Source organism: Callorhinus ursinus, unplaced genomic scaffold (genome assembly GCF_003265705.2).
Source record: "Callorhinus ursinus isolate GAN/ISIS: 27379988/994484 unplaced genomic scaffold, GSC_fseal_2.0 scaffold1, whole genome shotgun sequence".
NCBI lineage: Eukaryota > Metazoa > Chordata > Mammalia > Carnivora > Otariidae > Callorhinus > Callorhinus ursinus.
The window spans coordinates 58,078,161-58,099,632 of NW_027397063.1; the positions used below are offsets into that span (position 1 = coordinate 58,078,161).

Here is a 21,472-nt window from a genome sequence, read left to right on the forward strand (position 1 = left end):
TGTGTGTGTGCGCGCGTGTGTGCGCGCGTGCATGCGCAGCCTCTTGCCCATGGACATCTCTCCCTTTCGTAGATAACAGGAACAAGGATCTCTGGAGCTTCCCCTGTCTGGAATGGGCCTGAAGTCTGTTGTACTGGTCCTTGTGTACAAACTCCTCCCCAGTACTTACGTCAAAGGAGCTGTGAAACTGATCCCACAGCTGCAGCCCTTCACTTTTGTGCTCTCGGTTCTTCAGGTGCCATTTTCCAACTGCAGCCGAGACTGCCTGGCAGGGACCAGGAAAGGAATCATTGAGGGGGAGCCAACCTGCTGCTTTGAGTGTGTGGAGTGTCCTGATGGGGAGTACAGTGATGAAACAGGTAAAGGAACATGCCCTCATGGACACAATGCAAGGCTCGGTCCACTTGGGGGCCCTGGGGTCAGTGAAGTCCCTGAAAGGGCTAGGCTGAGAAGGTACTTAGCACAGTTTCTCATTTAACAAGGTATGTCTGAGGGTCACACTGGGCCAGGCACTGAGGGGGACAGAAAAGAAATATTAGATGTCTTGTAATACTATAAAAGCTTAGACATCTTTCTTTTACTCTGACACCACTCTCCAATATTGTAATCCTTTTCTTACAGCTCAGTAATGCTGAATAGACAAAGTTCTGTCTGTTCCAGACTACAGAGTTAATAGGCCGTGATATATTGCCTGCTGGGTGCCTGGCATTGTATTTGCTGTCTTACTTATGCTTTTCCTGTGCCTCAGTTTCTTCAACTATAACATGGGAATAAAAAACCTATTTTATAGAGTTTGGGGAATTAAAAGAGTTAATATTGGTATAGCATATGGTAAGTTCTAGATAAATGTTAAATAAAAACCTTACTTGACATATTGGAAGCACTCTATAAATATTAACTATAATTGTTATTATTGTTATTCTCTCATTTCATCCTCACCACAATAATGCGATTATTGCTTCCATTACAGAGATGATTGAAACTGAGGCTCAGAGAGGTTAAGAAGCCTGACCAAAGTCACATAGCTAGTAAATGGCAGAGCCAGGATTCCCATTCAAATCTCTGACTGAAAGCCCATGCTCCTTTCACTCCCCAAAACTGCATGCTGTTTGGGACATAGCAGAGACTTAATAAATATCTATTGACTGAATGAGTCTGCAGCCTCCCTCACTGGAAAGGCACGGATGTGGAGTAAGGAAGGCACAGGTCATTTGTGCAGGATACTCTGCCTTGATCTAAGAGGAAGTCTGCTCTGGCATGTCCACAAAGCCCATCCATACATCCAAAATGGGTCAGGCTGAGTGCGAATCACTATGGAAAGGTGATGAACGATGCTAGACCCCTAGTATGTAGGTAGCCACCTGTAGAGCAAGATTGATCATTCTCTGCTGTAAGCCATCAGCAAGTAGTGCTAAAAGAAACATGTAGCACCACCCCCCACCATGTACAAAGGAAAGAAATAACAGAACTATTATAATTATGTAAAATTAAATAAGTATACTATAAAACATAAGTCAAAGTTCAATATGTTTGTAATGTAAAAATCCCAATCATTTCATCAACAAAGAAAATTTACATTGACCACATCCAATAACCTGTATACCCTTACCACCACATTCACACTCACAAATTATAGTCTGTGCCACACAGTAACACTCTTCCCTGGAATAATTTACAGATGCAAGTGCCTGTGACAAGTGCCCCGATGACTTCTGGTCCAATGAAAACCACACTTCCTGCATTGCCAAAGAGATTGAGTTTCTGTCCTGGACAGAGCCCTTTGGGATTGCACTCACCCTCTTTGCCGTGCTGGGCATTTTCTTGACAGCCTTCGTGCTGGGTGTCTTCATCAAGTTCCGTAACACACCCATCGTCAAGGCCACCAACCGAGAGCTCTCCTACCTTCTCCTCTTCTCCTTGCTCTGCTGCTTCTCCAGCTCCCTGTTCTTCATTGGTGAGCCCCAGGACTGGACATGCCGCCTGCGCCAGCCAGCCTTTGGTATCAGCTTCGTGCTCTGCATATCATGCATCCTGGTGAAAACCAATCGTGTCCTCCTGGTGTTTGAGGCCAAGATCCCCACGAGCTTCCACCGCAAGTGGTGGGGGCTCAACCTGCAGTTCCTGCTGGTCTTCCTCTGCACCTTCATGCAGATTGTCATCTGCGTGATCTGGCTCTACACCGCCCCACCCTCAAGCTACCGCAACCATGAGCTGGAGGATGAGATCATCTTTATCACATGCCATGAGGGCTCCCTTATGGCACTGGGCTTCTTGATTGGCTACACCTGCCTGCTGGCTGCCATCTGCTTCTTCTTTGCCTTCAAGTCCCGGAAGCTGCCAGAGAACTTCAATGAAGCCAAGTTCATCACCTTCAGCATGCTCATCTTCTTCATTGTCTGGATCTCCTTCATTCCAGCCTACGCCAGCACCTACGGCAAGTTTGTCTCTGCTGTGGAAGTGATCGCCATCCTGGCAGCCAGCTTTGGCTTGCTGGCCTGCATCTTCTTCAACAAGGTCTACATCATCCTCGTCAAGCCATCCCGTAACACCATCGAGGAGGTGCGCTGCAGCACTGCTGCTCATGCTTTCAAGGTGGCAGCCCGGGCCACGCTGCGCCGCAGCAACGTCTCCCGCAAGCGGTCCAGCAGCCTCGGGGGCTCCACGGGCTCCACGCCCTCCTCCTCCATCAGCAGCAAGAGCAACAGTGAAGACCCCTTCCCACAGCCTGAGAGGCAGAAGCTGCAGCAGCCGCCACTGGCCCTGCCCCAGCAAGAGCCACCGCCACGGCAACCCCTGACCCTACGGCCACAGCCCAGATGCAAGCAGAAGGTCATCTTCGGCAGTGGCACCGTCACCTTCTCACTGAGCTTTGATGAGCCTCGGAAGAGTGCCATGGCTCCCAGGAATTCCACACACCAGCACTCCCTGGAGGCCCAGAAAAGCAACGAGACCCTAACCAGACACCAGGCACTACTCCCGCTGCAGTGCGGGGAGACAGACTCAGAACTGACTGTGCAGGACACAGGCCTACAAGGGCCTGTGGGGGGGGACCGCCGACCCGAGACGGAAGACCCTGAAGACATGGCCCCGGCACTCGTCGTGTCCAGTTCCCAAAGCTTTGTCATCAGCAGTGCAGGCAGCACTGTCACAGAAAACATACTGCGTTCGTAAAATGGAAGAAGGTGGCCAGTCAGGGAGGATCCACACAGGTTTCCTGGGAACGTGTCCTCTGACAGGGATGAGGAATCGCCCCCGACTCCTTTCGTCTGTGGAAGGAGGCATAAGACACACCAAACACCTCAAACTCAGTTGCACTGTTGGAAATAACAGTGAATTGACTAATGTTTCCTTTAAAATTAAAAAAAAAAAAGAAGAGCCACGTGATTCTGTGGTTGGATATGTCACAGTATTGAGAACACCATAATAAGATTTGCTATTCGTGTCTCTTCTCTGTTCTCTTCCTCTGTTCTATCGCACCCAACAGCCCAGAGATGAAACCAAGCCTGTAAGCAACCTGTTCCCTCCTTTCTTTCTTAGCACTGAAATGCCTGCTCTGAACACTGCAGACACCCTGGCCCAGAGACAGAAGTGTGCAGAGTGACAAAACATCGGACTGGCCACCACCAGATTTAAGAGTCTGAAAGACAGAATGTCACCAGTGCTGTCCAGCACCTTGACAATGGGAAGAACTTCAAATGTTCAAAACCATAAGGTGAACATGTCTCCTCCTATTTATGAAAACCGTAAGATATTTGGTCTCCTACTTGCTGCTATCATGTGACATCTAGAAGGTTAGCATCCCTCCTGTACCAACTGCATGTGGTCAAGAATGTGATAATGATGCCATGTTTAGATTCCAGGATCACAAGAATCACCTCAAATTGTTGGGAAGGGACTGCATGAATCCAATGAGCTGTATCTGTAATTCATATTGCTAATATGTAGTTTTATCTTTAAGAAAATGCTTCTGTTATAATAGTTCATGGACAATATAAACTGAAAAAAAAGTCACAGTCTGATTAATATAAGGCAGTATTATCTAGCGCCTTACCCAGCTTTGCCCACCCCACCACCCCCACCTCCATGAGCTAAGCCCGAGTGAGTTCCAGGAATCCAGAAGTTCCCCGCATCCTGCCCCCAAGGCTTTCTGAAGCCAGATCCACACCTGACCCTGTGGAGAATAAGCTTCCAATCATTAGCCTCTACCAGTTGCTGGGGTAAGAAAATGTGATTCCGAGAGAGCTCTCACAGGACCTCCCCGCCCCCGACCACACACACACCAAATGCCAGACATGTATTCCCTCCGGCAGTGGGAATCTGCCCATGGGTGGTTAAAGTGGTTGAATGGCATACTTCTGAGAGTTCAGGCTGTGAGGCCAGAGAGACCTGAGTTCAAGCCAGTCACTTACAAGTTGGGTGACCATAGGCAGGGAACCTTAACTTCGCTAAGCCCCAGTTTCTTTGTCTCTAGCACAGAGGTAATAATCATTCTTTTCCCTCAGAGCGCTTATGTGAATTAAATGAGATAATGTATGTAAAAGTACTTTAGCATGGTGCCTAGCACATAGTTAACACTCAATAAATATTAGTTAATATTATTACTGACATTGCAATTATTTTTTTCACTTGCTTAGAATATAAAACAAACCTTATTTGTTTACCCAGATTTTAATGACAAGCCCACTGATGACAAAAACTTTCTTCATAATAACCCCAAGAACTCTGGGACCCAGTTCAAGGGGTCAGTCCCAGCAACACTAGCTCCTGGTGACAAAGCCAAAAAGTCAATCAGACCCCCAGAGGTCCCCATGCTCTGCTTCTCTGGTTCCAGCACCAAGGGAAGACCATCAAAAGTTTGGCAGTAGTTTCTCAGATCACTCTAAATGCTGCTCTTAAGCAAAGCCAAAATATAGCAATTAAGTCTGTGTGAGGCCTCAGCTTCACAGTTCTTGCTGACTTCTTCCTCTGACCACTTTCTTCCAAAGGGCTGCCCTTCCATGACTTTTAAAGTAACTTGTTGATGTGAGGGTTGTTCATTTGGCTGAAAAGGCATTCAAGGGCACCATGTGGGTGCGTGACCGTAAGACACAGAGGAGGGCTCACACAGGAAGATGCTGGTGAGGTACCTGCTCCCCGAGCCAGGAAGGGCACCAGCCATGGGCCCCACCTGCTCCTCCGGCCCTCGTCATGCCTCTGAGCAGGGCACAGAGCTTAGTGAAGACTTATATTTGACATTTTACTTCACCTTAAAACAAAAACAAACAAAAAAAAGAAAGGTGAAAAGTTTGAGGGCTTGGTTTTTATGTGTCAAAACAGCCATGTAGAAAAAGTTACTTTGCTGTGCACAATGTCACACACTCATCCTTCAACATGCAGCTCACCCATGTTGCTGATCTGGAGGAGGCGCATCAAGGAAAACATGCAACATTTACACTAAGTTCCATTTCACCACGTGCTTACAAATGAAGTAGTATTTCCCAATATTCTTGTCAGAATGGGAGACTCGACATCGTTGTCCTCATTTACACGCTGCAGGCACAACTCTCAGACAAAATCAGGGGTGTAAAACATGAATTTTATTTTTCTGTAACAACTTCATCTCTATCTCAAATTCCCATTCAGCCTGGTGCAGGAAACTCATCTTAATTAAATTGGGGTTTTCTCAGCGACTTCGGAATTTTCTGAATCAACTCAGATTTCCAGGGCTCAGTTCAGAGATTTCTTCCCTCCCTCTTCCATGAGGGCTTTTAGTGAAAAGGGAGGTGGTGTTCCTCAAACATCAGCAACTCCAACTGACATCTCTGAGAACATTCTTATCGGGCCCTCAGTAATTGTTACGCCTCCCCACTGGCATTCTCTGAGGCCTGGCATCCCCATATGGTCCCCAGTCATGGGATCCATGGTGATTTGCACAGCTGCTTTACCTGGTGCCAACCGCTAGGCTCCTCCCAGGCCTGCCAGCTTTCTGCTGAATAGAGAACACCGGGGCCTGGGGACAGCCAGGCAGCTCCCAGACCCCTCCCTCCTGACCTCTACTTCACTGCTGCCTCCCCATGCTGGTGTGGAGAATTCATGGAGACTGGCTTTCAAGGCGCCAGAGGGAAAACAGAGCACGTGTCTCCAAATCTGTACAGGAATCTGTTGAGGGCTGAGTAACAGCCCCCCAAAGATGTCCACATCCTAATCTCCAGAACCTATGATGATAAATTATGTGGCAAGAGTGAATTAAGGTTCCAGATGGGATTAAGGTTGCTTACCTTACTGACCTTGATGGGGAGATTATTTTGAATTATTCAGGGGGGCCCAATGTCATCACCAGCTCCTCCAAAGTGGAAGAGGAAAGCAGAGAATCAGTGTCAGAATAATGTGATGTGAGAAAGACTCCACAGGTCATTGCTGCTTCTGAATGTGGAAGCGAACGATGAGCCAAGAGATGCAGGCAGCTTCTAGAAGCTGGAAAAGGCAAGAAAACAAATTCTCCCCAGAGCTTCCAGAAAGAACCAGCCCTGTCAAAATGTTGATTTTAGCCCATTGGGAGCCTTTTTGGACTGCTGGTCTTCAGAACTGTAAGATAATAAATGTATGTTGTTTTAAGACACTAAGTCTGTGGTACTGTTACAGAAGCAACGGAAAACTAATCCATTTTTACTGTCCTCCCTTTCCTGAGCTTTTTCAGCTCAGGGAACAGGCCAAGGCCTTTCTCAGAGATCCACCTGCTCTCACTCTAGGGCTCTCCCCACCAACTAGCTCTGTCTCTTTCCTCCCTAAAGAAAGTTCTGTCCTATATTCTATTCCTTCAAATCTATTTGGGGAAGTATAAACCTTGTGTTCTTAGTCTTTCTGGGTTTCAGTTTTAGATAATTAACAGCCATTTGCTCTCAATCTATTATCTGTTAGTAGCAGAAACTGGAAAAACAGTGGCTTCAACAAAAGAGGGTTTGTTTTCTCTCTTGTATAAAGTCAGTCAAGAGTTTTTTTAAAAGATTCTTTAGAGTCCACTGGCAATGGGAAACTGTTTATCTTTCTTTTGAAAATAAAAATGAATCATATAGTTATGAAGGACTTTCACTCAAATGAAAGCGTTCCCTAGAAGATTTTAATAATTTACATGAGAACTTCACAGGTAACAATCAGCATGTAACATTATCACTCTGAAAGTCCCTATAATCCCCAGAAGTTGTCTAACTGCCTTAGTTTCAATTCTGGGGAAATCAGACTTCCCTCCGTCTTTCTCCCAAAGTTGCATTTCCGGGCAATGTTATTTATCCTCCAGGCCTGGCTAAAGTCCTAGAAGCTGTGGGTTAGTGCTGCACAGAGTCAGTTTTCCTCTGTTATCTCCTGCATTTGTACACATCTGAGCTAGCAGAGCAACAGAACATTAATGGGGGTGCTGGTTAATCACCGCTGGTCTGAGCCTGGATGGTCATTTTAGGAGTCCATTGGAGATAAAGGTGTATCTTGAAGGTGGAAGAAAGTTGTTGTAATGAGATCACTGGTGTCCAGGAAACCCTAGCTTTCCTGTCCTGGATCATGGGGAAATACCAGCAGTTGGACGAGAACTTTGCTATCATGCACGGAGTGAGGTAGGGGTCAAGAATACAACTAGTACAGGGTAGGATGAGTCACGGGAACAAAGGTGCATTCCAAGGACAGGGAGAAAAGTTTTCGCCTTGAGGGGAGCCACTCAGCTAGGGGTATAAGTGGAGAATTACTAGAAGAAGCCAAGTAGGGGCAGGAGACTGGGCAGAACCAGCAGAAGGTATATTTAGGGACTAGCAGGACAACTGTGACCCAGGCATCAAGTGGGCAAAGGGGACCACCTCCTGTGCTAGAATGACCACCACATCCGTCCCCTCCCCTGAATCGTGCACAAGAGTGGGGGGAGTTCGGAGTGGAAGTAAGGATACCTGTGTATACCAAGAGCTGGCTTAGAGGAAGTGGGTGGGGGAGCAATAGAGATAATTACCAGCTGTCTTCCTCTGAAATTGGGGCACTAGCTACCTGGATAACTAGCTAGAGTAGAAGGCTAGAACCAATAAAACAATTAACTCTCGGACTGAGTTCCCAGCACATGGAGTGCAAATGTTTGTGAGTATAATGGAAATAGGCAAGAGATCAAAGCCCAAGGATAACCCTCAGGGTCAGTACAGGATTTGATCCCTGACAGAAATATCAGGAAATGTTTTTGGAAGAATGTGTTGTTCTTGACATCAACCCAAAGATGTGGTTATTGCTCAAAACCTCCCAATTTTCTTTAAATGTTTTGTTTCTATCTGACCTATGAAAAACATTCAAATAATAGACATTGCAGCTTGTGGTGGACTAATCATTTCTTCTTTAGAGTTATCTGTAGTTCCCACATTTTGTACATTAAGCACAAAATGATATCAGAAAAATTAAGAAAAGAATTTAAAATTGCCATGAGTGACGTTTTAAACCGATAAGCAAACTATATTAGATAAGAATCACCCAGTTAGGTCAGTTGCCACTCCTATAAAGTTTTGCTAGCGCTATAATTGGTTCCAGGACTCTTAGGGACTATTTTTTATTGTTAGTCATGAATAGGTCAAGTATTGGAGCAGTGAAACACCAGGTGTGGGATTCTAAACAGCATAACAGATAAACTATATATGTCCTTAGGTGAAGTAGTTAATGTCCAAATTCATTTGTCTCGGTTTCTTATGTAAAGAGGATACAATATTACCTGCCATAATTGGTTATTTGCCAAATAAAATAACTAATGTAAAAGTATCCCTCCCCTTTCAGGAGTATAGGAAAAATATATAAAATCATTAAAACCACAGATGACTAAGGCTTGGAGGTTTTGCTTTTAGAATCTCAAGAAGTCTCATAGAGTTCAATAATTTCTTCTATCAAGTTTTTTAGTTGGACACAATAAAATTCATTCTAGCTAGTTTAAGCGAAAAAAAAAGATCTGTTATAGGATATTAAGATGCTTATAAACTTATGATAATCCAAGCTTGGGATGCTACACAATCAGGAACAATGCAGCCAGGAGAAATATCTAATCCCTCCATGGGGTTCTTCTGGCAAAAACCTCACTACTTCTCCTGCCTTCCACTTAGCACCCATGGCACAGGGGACCTGGACACTGGATTCTTCATTGCAGCTGGAGGAACCAAACCCTTCTGCCACTGTGCTTGGCTCCATTCACATCAACCTTCCATGCCTCCCACTGGCTATGTGCAAAACCCAAGCTGCAAGGGAGTCTGGGAATGTGGCTTTTGCTGTCCAGCCTCCACAGTATAGGAAGACCTGCTAGGAGGGGGTCAAAGCGGATGATGGACAAGCCAATCTGCAGTACACAGTGCCCACAAACAGAGCATTTTTAAGATCAAACACAAAACGAAAAACGCATTCTCCTGAGAAAAAGCAAGAAAAACAGGATTCCCTTTCATCTTAACAGCTGTGACAGATAAGGAGGTACTACTCTGAAAACAGCTGCAGCTGGTATTTTGCCATTAGAGAAGAGCGAGCACACAAGAAGTACTTCAGGTGGGGAGACTGGAGGGCACGGGATGATGGGAATTATGTGCTTGATTATAAGCCCATCAGACTATTTGACTTTCTAAATGATAGGCATATTTTGGGTGTATCTGTCTGTTTAATATCCTGGAGAAAAATACATAATCATTAAACAGTGATTGTGTCTGGGTGTTAGAATTATGAGTGATTTTTATTTTCTTTTTAATATTTATCTGAGTTTTTTCACTTTCTTTCCAAGAGCATGGTTTAGAGTAAAACAAGAAAAAACTGTTCTTGGATTATCCAATGTGATATCATCATGGTCATGTTTTTCATTTGGTTGGGTGGTTTTTTTGTTTTATTTGTTTTACCTTTTACTTAGAAATAATTTCAAACTTACAGAAAATTTGTAAAAATAAGTACTACAAAGACCACGCATATCCCTTTACCCAAATTTGCTTACTGTTAACTCTCCTGCTTTGCCATAAGCACTGTGGTCATTTAATAAGATGTGATGTAGGGTGAAGTATTTATGGGTGAAATCATATGATGTCTGGGATTTGCTTTAAAATATCACAATGTGTTCGGGTACCGGGTGGTGCAGTTGGTTAAGCATCCGACCCTTGTTTTCAGCTCAGTTTGTGATCTCAGGGTCATGAGATCAAGCCCCCACGTTCAGCTCCACACTCAGCAGAGTCTGCTTAAGAATCTCTCCCTCTGCCCCTCCTCACCGCCGCACTCACGTGCTCTCGTTCTCTCTCTAAAACAAGTCTTTAAAAATAAATAAATAAAATAAAACATCACAACATGAGGAGGAAATAAGCATATAGGGAGAAAAGAAAAAACAACAGAAAGTTAATGGCTGTGAAGCTGGGTAATGAGTACATGGGGCTCCATATTTCTACTCCTCCTACTTTTGTTAAGTTTTTAAAATTTCAATAGAAAATGTTAAAAAATCAGCCAAAAAAAATAAGAAAGAATTCATCAGCCAAAAAAATCACACAACAGAATTTCAGTGATTTGACCGGCCCCAGTTTGTCACAAGAGAAATCAGTCCACCAAACATTCAAAAAAAAGAACCTGAGAGTCTGCCAAACAGCTAAAATTTTAGTCGAAAAGCAAAAATATTTAAATAAAATTAAGACCTTTACAACAAAGTTCGAAAAGTAATTCCTTGAGGCATATCAGAAAGACCTTCTTGGAGGTTGATGAAAGACCAGTCCCTCTGGATCTTCCAACATCCTCTATAAGGATCTATCCCTTTGGTAAACTAACTTCTGGCTGGTTCATTTTCTGGATTGTCCTTTGGCAAAAGGTTTAACAGTTTTTATAAAGATCTTTTTCAGCCTTTGTGGCAATAATTTCTCTTTTATGTATACACTCCCAAGGAAATAATCCAATGAATTAATTAGCAGCACCATGTTCCAGCTACATGAGAACACACCTGAGCCACACGCCCAGAGCCTGCACCCAAGGGAGCACTGACACACGTTGCTGAGGTTCTGGGACACAAACAGGAAAGAATCCAGATGCCCAATATCAGGGCACAGCTAAGGAAATTACACTATAATCCTATTGTGGGAGAGCCCACAAACAACAGATATGACAAGTATGTGTACTGTATCAAAACCCATCATCAAGTTTAGAAGGAATGTTAAGGGGGAGAGCAGGACACAGAATACTGGTCCACACAGAATAACACAAATGAAGTTTCAAGTTTCATTGAAAAGGAAGAAGAGGAAACACAGGGAAGGAAAATAGAGTATTGTCTGCTTGCTTCTTTCTTTTGCAATGCTATATAACAGCACTGAAAGGAGGGAGGGACGAAAAGGGGGAGGGAGGGAAAGAGAAACACAGCCTTACCTGTGGTATTTTAGTTACAATTTAAGGACTGATAAAGCCAAGATTATAGTGGACAGTAGATGAGAAGAAATCACTTATGGGCTCTTGAGCTAAATCTATCAGAATTCTTGATTGGATAAGCTACGAAAGAGTGTTAATCCATTTCCCTACATCCTGGCCAATATTAAGTGATCTTAAATAAGGTGGAAGGTGGGGCACCTGGGTGACTCAGTCTGTTAAGACTGAAATCAAGAGTCTGATTTCAGAAGCTCAGGTCATGATCTCAGGGTCATGGGGTTGAACCCTGTGTGGAGCCTGCCATGGAGCCACTCAAGGAGTCTGCTTGGGATTCTCTCACTCTGCCTCTGCCCCTCCCCCCATGCTTAGGCTGTCTCGCGTCCTCTTTAAGAAAAGAAAAAAAACTTAGGGGTGCCTGGGTGGCGCAGTCGGTCAAGAACCAGACTCCTAGTTTCAGCTTGGGTCAGGATCTCAGGGTCATGAGATTGAACCCCATATTAGGCTCAGCGCTCATTGCAGAGTCTGCTTGGGGTTCTCTCTCCTTCTCCCTCTGTCCCTCCCACTTGTGTGCACTCTCTCTCTCAAGATAAATAAATAAATCTTAAAAAGAAAAAAACTTAAAAAAATCAGGTGGAAGGTAAAACATTCAAAAAATAATTTTAGGGGCGCCTGGGTGGCTCAGTTGGTTAAACGACTGCCTTCAGCTCAGGTCATGATTCCAGGGTCCTGGGATCGAGCCCCTCATCGGGCTCCCTGCTCATGCAGGAAGCCTGCTTCTCCCTCTGCCTGCCGCTCCCCCTGCTTGTGCTCTTTTTCTCTCTCTCTCTCACTCGCTCTTGCTATCTCTCTCTATGTGTCAAATAAATAAATAAAATCTTAAAAAAATAATAATAATTTTAAAACACACTTTCTTTGTTATACAGATGTGGGTAAGTAAATTTTAACCCAAATATAAAACAAACAATATTATTAGCATCCCTCAATCTCTTTTCCAGTCTCCTGACGTTTCCCCTCTCCCCCAGTATGTTAATTAAGGCACCAGACATCTATGTCCTGAACTTTTACAACTGTAACAATCATATCAAAAAAAGCAAAACTCACGGGATATAATCCTAAAGTAACTATTTTTGTTTCCCTATTCACCTAAATCTGCTCCATAGAGCTAGTTCTCTTTTCTCTAAGTGAAAAACTTGGGTATGACTTTTCTGGTAACTGTTAGGTGATGTGAGGTCCTAATCAGTAGTTCAAATGTCTAGTTTCTTGTTAAGAGTCAAGCTCTTGGCTTAATTTTGTCCCCCTCCCTTTTCCTCAGCTCAGGCCTCTTGCAGAGAGAGAAGCCATTAGTAGGGAAGGGGCTATGGTCAGCCATTTCCCTATTTATCCCACAGGTGCTATGCCCTCTCCTCCTTACACATATGGCTATCCTCTCCAACGATGGGGCACAGAGAGGAAGAAAAAAGTAAACTGGGCAGGGAAGTCCCCATACTGACTGGTATCCAGCAGATGTTTTCAGATTACTCTCGCTCATGAGTATTTCTAGTTCCTTAGAGACCCCCTCCATTGCTGGGGACCTCTGTCCTGCAGGTTCCTTAATGTGGGTGATGCACTCTCCTCACTCCCAAACATTCCACGGTATCTCTAGTTTTTCTGTTTGCTCATGCAAGTGGCCCTGTTAGTTGGGATCTAAGAACATGCTAAGAACAAATCTGCACTGCTTTAAGCCACCATATTTGAGGTAACTTGTTACAGCAGCAATACAGCAGTTACAGGAATCTATTATACTGAGTCATTTGCGGTTGGCTTTCCTGCTCTGACATTCGCTGGTTGCAAGTCTTCCAGAACGACAGAAGAGTAGGTAAAATCATTTTGTGGCTTCAAACCACTGCAACTTCTGAAAACTTTCACATGATAATACGAATGGGTTGTCATCAAATTAATATGACTAGATACTCTTAGAATCAAGTGACACTATAAAGAAAAGTTAGACAGGGGCGCCTGGGTGGCTCAGTTGGTTAAGCGACTGCCTTCGGCTCAGGTCATGATCCTGGAGTCCCGGGATCGAGTCCCACATCGGGCTTCCTGCTCAGCAGGGAGTCGGCTTCTCCCTCTGACCCTCTTCCCTCTCGTGCTCTCTATCTCTCATTCTCTCTCTCTCTCTCAAATAAATAAATAAATAATTAAAAAAAAATAAAATCTTAAAAAAATATTTAAAAAAAAAAAAAAAAAGAAAAGTTAGACAAATCCAAAATATTGGACATTCTATAAAACAACTGTCCTGGTCTCTTCAAAACGTCAGTATCATTATTTAAAAAAAATTTTTTTAACCTTTCTAAATTACAATATTCTAAACAGCAACCAAAAATAATGTGTTAAATTTGAACTTGAGGGAAATTTGGGAAATGTAAATATGGACTGGTTATAAGATAAAATTAAGGAAGTATTGTTAATTTTCTTAGGGGTAATAACACAGTTATGTAAGAGAATGTCCTCATTTTAGGGGATGTGACTCTACTCTTCAGGGGTAAATGGTCACAGTATCTGCAATTTCAAAATGTTTCACCAAAAAAGGATATATATATTTAAATACGTGGCAAAATATTATTTAATCTGCGTGGTGGTACAGAATAATTTACTGCACAATTTTTCTGAACGTTTAGCAACTTTGTAATAAAAAGCTAGGAATTTATTTTTTAGAACTGTTTATAAATGTTTGTTGAACTATTGCTCAGAAACTTTACATTTTGGCTTAAAACGCCCTTTTGTATAGAACATTCTAAAATTATTTGTAGGAACTCAGAGTTGTGGCTAGAATATGGCAAGATAAGTACTATCATATGTAAAGTAGTTAAATGAGTTTCCAGTTAGAAAGCTGATGGGAAAAAAGTGATGTCACTCTATGAATCAGTGGAAAATTACTGCCCTCTAATTGAAGAAAGTAACCTGGTAGAATGGGGATTTTTGGTCTCAGCAGGTCAGAGATTTTCATTTCTTGCTTTTGCCAAGAGAAGGATAAAAATGAAACTCTGAAAATAAGAAATGGAAACTTATGGACAAGTTAAAAAAAAAAGACAAAAATTATTCCCTAAACCCCAACATCCTAGAACCAGTAGCAGAGGGAAACTGCAATAAATTTGTGTTATCCAATTTAACTGATCTCAGAACTGTGCCAGCCATTTCCCATTGACATATTACTATAAAACGACATCAGAGGGAATTAATATCATTCTAGTCAGTCAGGAGATAAGAAAAGGATCAGTTAGCAATACAATGAAAAACACTTCTATGTAGCTGGCCTCTTGGACTTTTTTTAAAAATATGATTGATCAACATTTCCTATTTGCATTAAAGCAATACTTAAAGTTTTTATTAAAATACTCAAATGAGGGCACCTGGGTGGCTCAGCTGGTTAAATGGCTGCCTTCCCGTCGGCTTAGGTCATGATCCCGGACTCCTAGGATCAGAGTCCCATATCCAGCTCCCTACTCAGTGGAGAGTCTGCTTCTCTCGCTCCCTCTCCCTCTCCTGCTGTCTCATGTGAGCACTCTCAAATAAATGACTAAAATCTTTAAAAAAAAAAAAAAAGAAAAGGTCTTTCCTTAAAAAAAACTCAAATGATGTTGTTAGTTTTTATTTGAAAAATATACAGCTAAAATCTACAAGGAAATCTGAGCAGAAAATTAAAATTTGAGCTTGTAGATAGCATAACCAGGATATCTGCTGCCACCTAGTGGAGAATGACTGAATTACAGGAAAAGCCTGAGAGGTAGGGGAGATTATCAATCTCTAGTTTCAAGTACAGAAAATCCTTTCTGATGGCTAATATTCCATTGTATATATGTACCACATCTTCTTTGTCCATTTGTCTGTTGAAGGGCATCTCAGTTCCTTCCACAGTTTGGCTATTGTGGACATTGCTGCTATGAACATTGGGGTACATGTGCCCCTTCTTTTTACTACATCTGTGTCTCTGGGGCAAATACCCAGTAGTGCAATTGCTGGGTCGTAGCATAGCTCTATTTTTAACGTCTTGGAACCTCCATACTGTTCTCCAGAGTGGCTGTACCAGCTTGCATTCCCACCAACAGTGTAAGAAGGTTCCCCTTTCTCCACAATCTCGCCAACACTTGTTGTTTCCTGTCTTATTAATTTTGGCCATTCTAGCTGGTGTAAGATGGTATCTCAGGATGAATACCCACCATTTGCATCGACATGGATGGAACTGGAGGGGACTATGCTAAGCGAAATAAGTCAAGCAGAGAAAGACAATTATTATATGGTTTCAATCATATGTGGAACATTAGGAATAGTGTGAAGGACCACAGGGGAAGGGAGGGAAAACTGAGTGGGAAGAAACCAGAGAGGGAGACAAACCATAAGAGACTCTGGACTCCAGGAAACAAATGGAGGGTTACAGAAGGGAGAGGGGTGGGGGGTTGGGGTGACCAGGTGATGGGTATTAAGGAGGGCACGTGTTGGTATGAGCATTAGGTGTTATATGCAACTAATGAATCGTTGAACACTACAACAAAAACTTATGATGCATTATATGCTGGCTAACTGAACATAATAAAAATAAAGTACAGAAAATCTTCTAAATTTTCTATTTCTGAATCTCTGTTTCTTATATTGATGCACACAAAAAAATTTAACTTCTCCCATTCTGGTTACCAAATACACCCAGTTTATCACACATTCTAAACACAATGGGCTATGTACTCAAATAGTTTGCTTTTCTGCCATCCCTCACTGCCTTTGACCAGGCTTTGCTGAATCTTTTTTTCCCACCCCTAAACAACATTTTGGGCAGAATCTATGTCTTTCCAGTCACTTTTATTTATTAAAAATTCTACTATTAGTAAAATTTGAATTTCAAATCCAATTTAATGATCACACCTTCTCCTCATCCCATCAGCAGGCCAGCTTTGGCTTGAGAGACTCAGAATGAGAAATGGCTATGGTCTGTTCTTTCACTCCTACCCCTCTCCCTCTTCAAAGAACTACTCACAAAAAGTACCAGGCTCAGTTTCTCTTTATCTTTAGGTTTTATTTAAATTCCAGTTCGTTAACATAGAGTGTAATATTAGTTTCAGGTGTACAATATAGTGATTCAACACTTCCATACAGCACCCAGTGCTCATCACATCAGGTGCCCTCCTTAATCACCATCACCTGTATAACCCATTCCCCCCACCTCCCCTCTAGTAACCAACATTTTGTTCTCAATAGTTAAGAATCTGTTTCTTAGTTTGCCTTTCTCTTGTTTTCCCCTATGATCAGTTGTTTTGTTTCTTAAATTCCACATGAGTGAAATCATATGGTATTCGTCTTTCTCTAACTTACTTCACTTAGCATAATACTCTCTAGCTCCATCCATGTCATTGCAAATGGCAAGATTTCATTCTTTTATAGCTGAGTAATATTCCACTGTGTGTGTGTATATACCACTGCTTTATCCATTCATCCGTCAATGGACATTTGGACTCTTTCTATAATTTGGCTATTGCTGATAATGCTGCTATAAACATCAGGGTGCATGTACCCCTTCGAATTAGTATTTCTGTATCCTTTGGGTAAATACCTAGTAGTGCAACTGCTGGATCACAGGATAGTTCTGTTTTTAATTTTTTGAGGAAACTCCATACTGTTTTCCAGAGTGGCTGTTCCAATTTGCATTCCCATTCTTTTTTTTAAAAAAAAAGAAAATGACAGAAAAATATCATTTATGTATGTTGATGCAAAAATTCTAAAATAAAATAGTAAACAGAATCCAATGCCACATTAAGAAAATAATACACCATGTCCAATGGATTTATTCCAGGAACTACAAGAGTGGTTCATTATTAGAAAATCAATTACTATAATTCCCCATATTAATAGATCTAAGAAGGAAAATCATATGATGATCTCCATAAAGACTGAAAAAATATTTGACAAAACTCAAAACCTATTCCTTATGTAAAAAAAAAAGCACTCAAAAATATAGGAATGTAATAAAATGTATACACCTCAGTCTTGAACCCAGCATCCTACAGATGACATAATTGTATATACACAAAATCTTAGAGAATCCATGGTAAAACTAACCAAATAATAAAAGAATTCTAAAGTTAGCAAGATATAAAACTAATATACACAAATCAACAGCCTTTTAGATACACTAAGAATCAGTTTCAAGATATAATGGAGGAAAAAAGCCCTATTTACAACAGCAACCAAAAAAAAGATAAATTCTAAGGTATAAACTTAACAAGAAATGTGCAAAATCAACATAAGGAAAACTCTGAAACATTCTTGAAACACCCACAAATTAACTTGAACAAATGGAAAGACATTATATGTTCTTAAATATGATCACTCATATTAAAAAGACATCTGTTCTTCCTAAGATAACTTATAAATTAAATAAGATTCTTCAAAAATATACCAGTAAGCTTTTTTCTAGAACTAGAAAGCTGATACTAAAATTCATATGGAAAAATAAACATGCAAGAATAGCTTTTTTTTAAAAATGAAAAAGAAGAACTATAAGGGAAAAGTAGCTGTACTAGATATCAAAATATAAAACTTCTATAAAGTTTGGTACTGGCAAATAAATAAATCAATGTACATATGGAAATTTGGAATGTGATCAAAGTGGTATCAAAAAAGCACTGGGTCATATATAGGGTGTGAGGACAACTTGATAACCATTATGAAAAAGATAAAATTGGATCCATACCTCAAATCATACACAAAAATAACTCCAAATGGATAAGAAGTTCTAAAAGTAAGAAATAAGATCAGGGGTGCCTGGGTGGCTCAGTCGGTTAAGCGTCTGCCTTCAGCTCAGGTCATGATCTCAGGGTCCTGGGATTGAGCCCCACATCGTACTCCCTACTCAGCAGGGAGACTGCTTCTCCCTCTCCCCTGGCCCTACTCATGTTCTCCCTTGCTATCTCTCTCTCTCTCTCAAATAAATAAATAAATAAAATCTTTAAAAAAAAAAAAAGAAAGATCATATAAATACCAGATGAAATCAATGGTAAATTCTTTTACAACTTGAATGTGGGAAAAGGCTTTTTCTGATTCAAAATCCAGATTCAGTAAAAGAAAATACTGATAAATTTGACTACAAAAAAAAAATTAAAAACTCACATCACATAAGAGAATACCAAAAGTAGAGTCAAATGACAAATCACTCACTGCAAGAAAAATATTTGCAATATATATCACAGATAATGGGTAATACCCCTTACATGTAAATTATTTTTAGAAATCAAAGGAAACAAAAACCAAAAACCCAATATAAAAATGGGCAAAAAAGGGGCACCTGAGTGGCTCAGTTGGTTAAGCGACTGCCTTTGGCTCAGGTCGTGATCCTGGGGTCCTGGGATGGAGCCCCGAAGCATCGGGCTCCCTGCTCAGCAGGGAGTCTGCTTCTCCCTCTGACCCTCTTCCCTCTCGTGCTCTCTCTCTCTCATTCTCTCTCTCTCAAATAAACAAATAAAATCTTTAAAAAATAAAAAAATAAAAATAAAACACCTCTCAGGGCCATTTAATTGACAATAGCTTGAGTTAGAAAGTTGTCATTAGTCTAACAGCAGGGCCAGTTTTATCTATGATTAATGACAACTGAGGACTGAGGATAGCACCAAAGTGCATTTGTAATTTTGCATGTCTATATATGTGGCTTTAAAAGTGACCAATTAAGGGGCGCCTGGCTGGCTCAGTCGTTAAGCCTCTGCCTTCGGCTCAGGTCATAATCCGGGAGTCCTGGGATTGAGCCCCGCATCGAGCCCCGCATCGGGCTCCCTGCTGGGCGGGAGGCCTGCTTCTCCCTCTCCCACTCCCCCTGCCTTTGTTCCTTCTCTCACTGTGTCTCTCTCTGTCAAATAAATAAATAAAATCTTTAAAAAAAAGTGACCAATTAAGTATGTATGCTTACCTTTAAAAAAAAAAACTACTTTTATTTCTAACAATTGACTAGACTGCATTATGATCTCCTTAACAATTTATTGTTAAGTGGTTGGAATTTCAGGTCTCCTCCAACCAGGAGACCCTGTAACACTGATAATTCTATGATGGCTCAGTTTGGCAAGCATAATCAACATGCCATTGGCCACTTGGTGGCAATAGACTCCTAATTATCTACAAAGTTCTTTAAAGGTATTAACAGCCTTCTGATTAATTGGAAACTAATTTATAAAAACATTTCAGGCAGGTCACAAGTTGACTTAGTTGGAAAGGTCAGCAAAATGCTGAGTATCTTTTAAAAGGGCATTTGAAGCAAAGCAAAACAAATCCTGTCTGTCAAAAATATAGTTGTGGATATGCTCTAGAAAATTGTTAGGAGGTAGAAAAGGTTGAGAGGAGAAGTGCTGACATAGTAATGATAACTAAAAAGACACTGAAAAGAGATACCATGAGTAATATTAGGAACCTACTACTGTTTAACCATCTGAGCTTTAGCAAGCCAGTTACCTTTACAGAGCCTTAATTTCTTTCTGAGCAAGATCAACAGGGTCAGCAAATATTTTCTGTGAAGTGTCAGATAATAAATGCTTTAAGCTTCATGGACTATATATTGTCACAACTACTCAACTCTGTCCCTGAAGCATAAAAGCAGCAAATGAGGATAAACAATAAACAAATGAGCATTGCTCTGCTCCAATAAAACTTTATGGACACTGAAATTTTTATTTCACGTAGTTTCCACATGTCATGAAATATTACTATTCTTTTGTTTGCAACCACTTAAGAATGTAAAAACCATTATTAGCTAGCAGGTCATTAAAAAATCAGCTGTCAGCCTGGACTTGGCTCCTGGAGCTATTGGCAATCCCTTGGCTGGATGGTCTGTCTCTCGGGTCTGGCTAGGTCTGTTAATTAAACTGCTATTGATTCCCTATTTAGTTAACTCTGGGGTTAAACTTCGTTTACAACTTTTGGTACCCTCTTTTACAGCCTAAAGCAGTTTCTCAAGCTTTACTTACACACATACCCATTAAATAAGAATTAAAAAGACTGGGGCACCTGGGTGGCTCAGTTGGTTAAGCAGCTGCCTTCCGATCAGGTCATGATCCCAGGATCCTGGGATTGAGACCCGCATCAGGCTCCTTGCTCAGCAGGGAGCCTGCTTTTTCCCTCTGCCTTTGGCTCCCCCTGCTTGTGCTCTCTCTCGCTCGCTCGCTTTCTCTCTGTGTCAAATAAATAAACAAAATCTTAAAAAAAAAAAAGAAAGAATTAGAAAGGCTACCTCTCTTATGAAGCTCCTATTATTTATAATAGTAATGTTTGGTGTTCCAAACGTATATACAATCGTGGGTTTTCAAACTTTACATGTCCTCCTCCTCCTCTACCACAGAGATTCCCAGACTTGTCTTCACACATCTAAAGATCGCTGCCTTACAGATGCTTATACTTGAAAATTCCAAGTCGGGAAGCCCTCCAAAAACCTCACTTCTCCTTTCTGCTATTAAAGAACAACAATTTTCCACGAACTCTAAATAATGGTGGCCAAACTTACCATTTACTTCGTGGAACTACCAGTTCCAGGTATGACCTCCACTTGACTTCCTCTCAGTCCTTTCTTCCACCTGGTCAGAATCCAAAGTATGAGAGGGAATAAGAATTCCTGTATTTGTCCTTCTCCCCTGGCACCTAAGACTATGAGACCAGATATGATCAACTCGATAACCATCTAACTGGTTACAATAGCTCCGAGAACAAAACTTAGGGAACCCTCAGTAGGGTCAGTCTGTGCAAAACATCGTCAAACTGGGGGCGCCTGGGTGGCTCAGTCATCAAGCCTGACTTCGGATCAGGTCATGATCTCAGGGTCCTAGGATCCGCTCCGTTCTCAGCAAGAGTGCTTCTCCCTCCCCCTCTCCCTTTACCCCTTCCCGCTTCCTCCTTCCCCCTGTCCCCGCACCTCCCCCCCGTGGTCTGTCTCCTTCATATAAATAAATAAAATCTTTAAAAAATATATCTTCAAACTGTATGGAGAAGGAAAGAAGCTACCTGCTTTTAAATCCATACATGACTAAAAGAAGCCCCGAAACTTCTGAGGAATAGCAATCGTCCCTGGGCCGTAGCGGGGCGCCTGGGCGGCCACGAATACCCCTGAAGCACCCCCCAGAGCCACGCC

General features: G+C 41.8%; 1 protein-coding gene across 3 annotated transcripts in view; it reads left to right on the forward strand.

Annotated features, from left to right (window-relative positions):
• Window positions 1-4,567, forward strand: part of CASR (calcium sensing receptor) — a 79,670-nt gene extending 75,103 nt beyond the window's left edge. For all 3 annotated transcript variants that reach the window (XM_025868924.2, XM_073894279.1, XM_073894275.1), the window contains 2 exons: window positions 236-359; window positions 1,679-4,567. In XM_025868924.2, the coding sequence (XP_025724709.1) occupies window positions 236-359; window positions 1,679-3,171 (1,617 nt within the window). In that variant the 3' untranslated portion in view covers window positions 3,172-4,567. The remainder of the gene's footprint in view (window positions 1-235; window positions 360-1,678) is intronic.
• The last annotated feature ends 16,905 nt before the right edge of the window (window positions 4,568-21,472 follow it).